This window comes from Argentina silus (assembly GCF_951799395.1).
Source record: "Argentina silus genome assembly, chromosome: 17".
Classification (NCBI taxonomy): Eukaryota; Metazoa; Chordata; class Actinopteri; order Argentiniformes; family Argentinidae; genus Argentina; species Argentina silus.
Genome location: NC_139671.1, coordinates 1,582,849 through 1,590,348, shown reverse-complemented (window position 1 = coordinate 1,590,348; position 7,500 = coordinate 1,582,849). Strand labels below are relative to the sequence as shown.

The 7,500-nt window shown below is 47.2% G+C and overlaps 1 protein-coding gene across 1 annotated transcript in view; it reads right to left on the bottom strand.

Annotated features, from left to right (window-relative positions):
- The window catches only part of vgll2a (vestigial-like family member 2a), a gene marked incomplete at both ends in the record, with an annotated part of 4,788 nt that extends 1,149 nt beyond the window's left edge, over positions 1 to 3,639 (bottom strand). Inside the window, 3 exons of the mRNA XM_083688297.1 lie at positions 295 to 777; positions 1,607 to 1,874; positions 3,553 to 3,639. Of these exons, the coding sequence (XP_083544423.1) occupies positions 295 to 777; positions 1,607 to 1,874; positions 3,553 to 3,639 (838 nt within the window). The remainder of the gene's footprint in view (positions 1 to 294; positions 778 to 1,606; positions 1,875 to 3,552) is intronic.
- Positions 3,640 to 7,500: the final 3,861 nt, after the last annotated feature.

The following is a 7,500-nucleotide window of genomic DNA, read 5'->3' as shown; positions in this document are numbered from 1 at the left end:
TGCATGAGTTACTCGAATCATTGCGCACATTTCTTCTGGACATCAATGCAAAGATTCATGCAAATGTCAGAGTTAGGCCCGGGGACCACGAGCGTGGAGGGGTCCTCTCCTCTGTGTGGACAGCCCCTTTTTCCATCACTCATTAATCAAGTCTATGATTTTAGTGATTAATCAAGTCTATGATTTTAGTGATTAATCAAGTCTAGTGTGGAGGTTTTCTTTCCCTACTGTCATTCCTACCACCTGGTGAGTCCCTGTGTGGAGGGTCTAGAACCCAGAAACCTCCTTAGTTACCTGCGTCCACGTTGAGGCCGATGCTCTGTCCCACCTCCGGGCCGGCTCCAGAGAAGGGCCCGGTCCAGGCCGCCCCAGCTGCCTCGCTCTTCCCCAGGTCGCAGGGTGACCCGCTGGGGCCCGCAGGGCCGGGCGCGGGGGGTAGCCGGTGGGGTCGCGGCACGGAGGGCACCAGTAGGGAGCTGTAGCGGGGGTCAAAGTGCGTGCCGTAGACCTCGTGCATGCTGGGCCGGGGGTAGGCGGAGCCCTGGGCGAGCGAGTAGGGGTGGTGGTGGTGGTGGGAGGCGTGCCAGGCCTCCGGGCCCGTCTGGTGGAGGTGGCTGTGTAGGGAGGCGGCTGAGGAGTAGGGGTCCCCCGGGAACGGTAGCTCGGAGTGGGGGGAGCCCAGGGCACTGCTCAGGGCCGAGGGGACGGAAGAGGCCTGGTAGGCACTGTTCCAGAAGGACGGGGGGAAACTCCTCTGGCTCATGGGGAATGATCCGTCTGGGGAGGACACACACACACACACACACACACACACACACACACACACACACACACACACACACACACACACACACAGGGGCTTAGTCTCAGAGAAATAGGGTGTTGAAGTGACAGTTAAAAAATAAACATAATTCATTCATTCAAACAAATCATTCATAATCAATAACATCGATGAAACAGAGCAAAACATGACAGGTAAAATGCAATGGATTATCAATAAAAAAAAACTGTCCTTGCACATCAGTTAATCAAGACAAAGTATCCTAATTGTGTAGGTCTATTATTGCTGCTCAATTTTAAATTCTATTTGAAAATAGATTGAATTCTTTTCCATTACTTCAAATGAAAAACATATCTGTTGAATACATCTCGGTCTGGAATCCGTTCATTCCAGCGGACCACATGTTATCATATTTCCGAGTGCGTTTATTTACAGCTATTCACATTCATCAGATTTGTTTGACTTTGTGATTCCGTTGTTATTTTCATCAAACACAAACTAGAACGAATTGACTGCCAACTTAAACTGAAACCACGCAGTCAAATATGCATAAGATTAATTGATTTTGCTCTGAAAAATCAAACTTCTACAAGACAAGTTTATTTTACTAAGATGAGAAGACAATAATATCTCTTGCAGCTAAGAAACTCAGCGGCATGCGACATCAAAAGAACGCCTGATTTATAGGGAAAGCTTGTTGCTAGTGTCTTCAATATAGAGGCACAGCGTAATATGAGATGAATTTAATAAACCGCGGCCGGTGTTTGATGATGTGTTTCGGTGCCGCTCGGTGTTCCGCACCTCTCCAAGCAGAGCTGGATGTACCTCGGCCGGACTTGGTGCCACCGGACCCGGGCACGTAGCTGCTCGGTTGGCTGAGGGCGCGGCTGAAGTGCTCGTCCACCACGGAGCTGATGTCCCCGTGGAAGTAGGTGAACAGGACGCATCTGGAGCTCAGGTACTCGGCCTCCGGGGGGTGGTCCTTCTCCCGGGCGCAGTCTTCCTCCTTGATCGTCGTCCCGGGGACGTTGGAGAACGAACTCCCGCTGACGCTCTCCTGCGCTTCTTGCATTTTGGAATAAAACGCCAATTTCTAATGACGGGAAAACAAAAACAACAACATATAAACACACAATTAAAATGTGTTGATTTAACACGAGAATGTAGTTTATTGCATTTTATGGATCTGGGAATCAAGTGGCATAACCATACTTGACTTAATTCACCTGCACATTAGGATGACCGTGAGCTTTTTGTGATTATTATTGTGATTGTCCACATTCAGTTTTTACGGCCTCTCTGCTCTAAAATATTCGCTGCGTTTACTAATGAATACATCTGCAATTATTCAAACATTTAAACTATATTCACATTTAAACAGCCGTACTTATCCCCTTCTCAACTCCTCTCAAAGTGCCTCTTGAGGCAGCGAGAGACCAAGGTGATTCAACGAGGATTTCCTTTAAATCCCTCAACAGACGCGTCTTACAGGCTTCTGTCCATAATATTGGAGTTTGGACGTTTTGAAGTGAATTCATTATCCCGATCCCGCTGCATGTCCCATTTAAGGAAGACTTTCGCACTATTTGAAATATGAAAAGCAGCTCGCTGTTCAAACAGAGAGGTACGTTTGTGTATTGACTGTGAGAGATTTTAAGAAAGTGGCAAACCCTTTAAGAGGGCCTTAACTCTGATGGCATGTTGAAAACTGAAACGCACCCTGTAGCCTACAAGCATGAACTTAATTTAACCGCTAATGTTGCTGCCAGAGAAATGTTAATTCAATCATCAACTGTCCTAGCTCATTTTATAATAGGCTGAAGACAATACAATGCATTCATGGCTTAATAATTATTGTGAGTGTTGGATCAAATTTCTAAAGCCGACAGATAATAGAAATAGAAAAAAACGTGCAATAGTTTAGTTCCAGCTATTAGCCATTTAATATGATGTTTTTTTAATTGATTAATGTAGCCAATTACATCTACAAATATTCTATGTTTTTGATAGTTTTAAACAATAATAAAACGAGTCAATGACAATTATAGTTCCAGACTGAAAACTTGAGACAAAAACAAAACAATCACTTTTTCGATTTGTAAACTATTTCAAAAATAATAAATAACCTCTGCAATCAATACAACTATAATCACACGCACGTAAAGTAGCCAACATGATACAATAATCCTGGACGTATACGGCTATAGACAGCGAAAGACAATAATTATAATATGAACTATAACATCAACTTTTTTAAATGATAAAGCATAACACTGTCAATAGCAAATGTTAATCTGTGAGACTATAAATAACAAAATATGGACTTATTTTAATGGTCTTCGATTGAAGGCTGACGCATGCAGAAGAATGTTGAGAGCGAACGGATGCCTGGACAGATTCTAAAATAATAACGCTGCGAGTTTTAGCTCACATTAGTTTGACAAAACTTTTCGCACACAGGCCACTGAAATCAAATGACCAGTTCGCTTAACCTCTTAACCCGGACGGGCCGATAATTGCGCCCAAATTCTGCTTTAATTTGATTATCAATTTGATTATTGTGTTCTTTATCTCCTTGTCATGTGTAGTTATTCTGAACTATGATCTCAGCATATCCACACAAAACAAAATCAAATGGCACCCTGCTTTTGTATCTGCTCATCATATTTCTAATGTTATACGCAGTTTAGTTGGGGTCTGGTTTTTAGGCGGAAATTAGTCCAATAGGGCATTTATCTTAACTCAACGACCAGACAGAGACACGGACATACCTGGTGGTGGTAGGGGCTGTAGGCGGCGGCGAAGTAGGGCTGCGGTGGGGGTCCGTACACTTGATACATCACATCCAGGCAGCTCATGGTGAAACTACAGCGGATTCTCACGGATAACGACTTAACGGAGAAAGCAGAAGCTTCATTGGAGACGGTAGTTTTGTGATTCCTTTGAGATCGTTTAATTAAAAGATAATCGTTTCGTAACGTCGTCGGAAAGGAAAGGAAAGGGGGGAAAAAGGCAAAAGCGCGGAGTTTCTTTTCTATCCCGGTGGCTCTGCGCGGTGTCCGGTTGTCCGGTGGTCCGGTTGTCCGGTGGTCCTGTCCTGCTCTCCGGTCTTTACGCACCGTCAGTGCGACAGCGAGCGCGTGGCGGGCGAAAGTGAAGACATTCAACTGACGTGTCTCTGCACGAGCCTGCCGCCGACCAATGAGGGAGCCAAAAAGCGCCCCGCAAAAGCCCACATTTAATGAGTCTTACTGTTTAACGCGACGCTTACATCAAATACGACAGTAGATATCTCCTAAACAAGCCCTTTACGCCACGGACGATGTCGCTAACGACGTTGAGGTCTGCTTAATTGTTTCACTCGGACTCAATGTCGTTCCAATGCACCTGCTTATCACCTGCATTTCATCTACACATGCTTGTCATTTCACACGTGTCGAAGAGATTCTAAACTTTTTTCCAGAAGTAGAATCGCGGTCTCTCCGGTGCTACCGTGTGTGTCCAGAAGGCGTACGGGAGTATGATCAAAATGCTTATAAATGCCTTTCACCTGTTGGACACACATTCTTCTCATTTCATCTCTCCACTGATCATTTCAGCTGTGATGTGAGATATCCCAGGATTGTTAGCTCTCTCTCTCTCTCTCTCTCTCTCTCTCTCTCTCTCTCTCTGTATGTGTGTGTGTGTGTGTGTGTGTGTGTGTGTGTGTGTGTGTGTGTGTGTGTGTGTTGATGAAGACAGGAAGATGACAGATGTGAATAGATTCACAGCCCTTCTCTTAAGATAAAAAAAACAAAAAAAACATGTCATTTGTTTAAAAGAATTGTAGGACAGACCAGCAGTGATCTGCACCCTGTACAACTCAAACACATCGCTAAAAACTCTAGAGACCCAATCGATTCACCTTTTCCCCACAAAACAGACAAACAAAATAGGCATCTCAAAGTTGGAACATTAACTGTATCTTCCTGTGTGGTGGCTTCTTCGTGCTAATTGGCTGTGTAAACAAGATCAAACCGACCAATGAGAGGAATGCAGTGCTCCAGCCACTCAGCACTGAGTGCCACAATCCCTTGGTGGCCTGACAGATTCAAAGGTCAGAGGTCAAATAGTTCTGTTACAATCTGTGTCCGGGGGTCAGAGTGCCTCATCCGTAGTTTAGATGATGAGAATCAAACGGCACCTGTTTGTTTAAGAAGTTCTCAAGCAGCACCGCAATGGAAACAAACAAACATATTCACAACAGGAAGAAGAAGAAAAATATCTGAATTCTTTTCAAGTGCGTTTCAGTCCGTATTCAGCGATGGGTGATTTGCAGAGGAATACCGTGATGCTTTTATTTGGAATTTGACTGGAATGTGTGGTATTCCACTCATGTCTAAACACTGGGGGATTCAGGCGTGGGTCTCCTGTACGAGGCTGGTCCGAGTACCAGAGGTCACACACACAGGTCTCTTCACTAGAGACACATTAGCACTGCCACGCTAGAGGAGGCTGGTGGAGGTAGAAATCGGAGGATGGGATCATTGTAATGCATATCGCACGTATTTGATTCAATTCCTGATTCCGTTCCATGTGTTAAAATGAGCCTGTCCTCCGATTTCTACCTCCCCCAGCCTCTAAAGTGACCGAGCTGAGTGGTTTTATGGTGATGTGGATCAGTACCTGATCCTCCTGCGTAATGTAACCAAAACCAACACTGCTTAACTCAATTTATACACAATTACAAAGCAATTATGAAAGTATAGTAAAGTAAAGCGAAACATTGCATATGTCATGTTTTTATATGTTACAAAGTCTTGCTGTTACGAGTAATTACAGCTTTACGACTGTACACACAGGAAACATCAGGGAATTATGTTGAGAAATTTTTTTTGGTAGGAAGTAATGCTGGTATTGTCAAGTCCGGAGGAAAAACAGTCTCTGTGTGCTCAAGGTCATGAAGGTGCAGACAGTGGAGTAAATTTTCTTTCCATTCAAATTGTATTTTCTATTGTCCTCGGCCTACATACAAAAATAAATTAACCCCCCCCCCAACCCCCCCTCCCAAAAAAGGCTGTTGGATGTTTCTCTGCTTGCTTCCTGTGGGTTTAGGCTGTGGGAATTGTTGAGCATTTTATGACCAATGCATTTGTAAAACAGCCCTGTCCAAATGAGAATGTGATGTCATTGATTTAATATTTATTAACGGGAGGCTGATCCTGAGGCTGATCCTGAGGCTGATCCTGAGGCTGATCCTGAGGCTGATCCCGCGCTGATCCCGCGGCGAGCGATGAGGTGGAGGTGATTCCAGCTGTCAGATGGATGCTTGGATAACAGAGCGTCTTTACACCCATTAACCCTGTTGGCTGTGGCAGAAATATGAGCGGAGGGACAACACCACACACACACACCACACACACACAGACACAGACACACACACACACACACACCACACACACACACACACACACACACACACACACACACACACACACAGACACACACACACACAGACACACACACACACACACACACACACACACACACACACACACACACACACACAGACACTCTCTGCCTCTTTAACGCACAATTAGCAGCTCTGTGTTTTGAGATGGAAACTGACTCAGTCCTCAGCAGCGTGGTCCAGCCTGCTGAACTCCACACCTCCTCCCTGTTGTGTCTACGGAGAACATTGTCTCTGTTTCTGATGTGACAGTCTGGAGCAACGGCAGGGGGTTCTAGTCAGTGTAACCTGTGTGTGTGTGTGTGTGTGTGTGTGTGTGTGTGTGTGCGTGCGTGCGTGTGCGTTGTGCGTGTGCGCGTGCGTGCGTGGTGCGTGCGTGTGCGTGTGCGTGTGGTGTGTGTGTGTGTGAGTGTGTGTGTGTGTGTGTGTGAGTGTGGTGTGTGTGTGGTGTGTGTGTGTGTGTGTGTGTGTGTGTGTGGGTGTCTCTGTTCCTACACAAACAGCTCTGAGACATAGAACCCCACAAGTGTTAACAACTAGCGAACAGAAGCTAACTCACCGAGACAATGGAAACTTCAACATGTCTAATGGAAGGAGGGAGGGAGGGAGGGAGGGAGGGAGGGAGGGAAAGGAGGGAGGGAGGGAGGGAGGGAGGGAAAGGAGGGAGGGAGGGAGGGACTGAGGGAAGGAAGGAGGGAGGGAAGGAAGGAGGGTGGGGTGTGGGGGGGAGGGAGGGAGGAATGGAGGGAGGGTGGGGTGTGGGGGGGGAGGGAGGGAGGAATGGAGGGAAGGAGGGAGGGTGGGGTATGGGGGGGAGGGAGTAAAAGAGGGAGGGAGAGAGGGAGGAAGGGAGGAAAGAAGGGAGAGTGGGAGGGAGGGAGGGAGGAGGGAGGGAGGGAAGGAGGGAAGGAGAGAGGGTGGTGGGGGAGGGAGGAAGGGAGGGAGGGAGGGAGAGAGGGAGGGAGGGAGGAAGGAGGGAGGGAAGGAGGGAGGAAGGGAGTGAGGGAGGGTGGGAGGGAGGGAGGGAGGGACGGAGGGAGGGAGGGAGGGAGTGAGGGAGGAAGAGAAGGAGGGAGGGAGGGAGGGAGGAAGAGAGGGAGGGAGAGAGGGAGGGAGGGAGGAAGAGAGGGAGGGAAGAAGGGAGGGAGGGAGGGAGGGAGGGAGGGAGGGTGCAGCGAGAACCTCACAGGCTGCTTTATTCCTTGTTGTTTTCAACACTGTGTGTCTCCAACCGAGACGGTGGTCTGAGAGTGGAGGGGGGAGGGAGGGA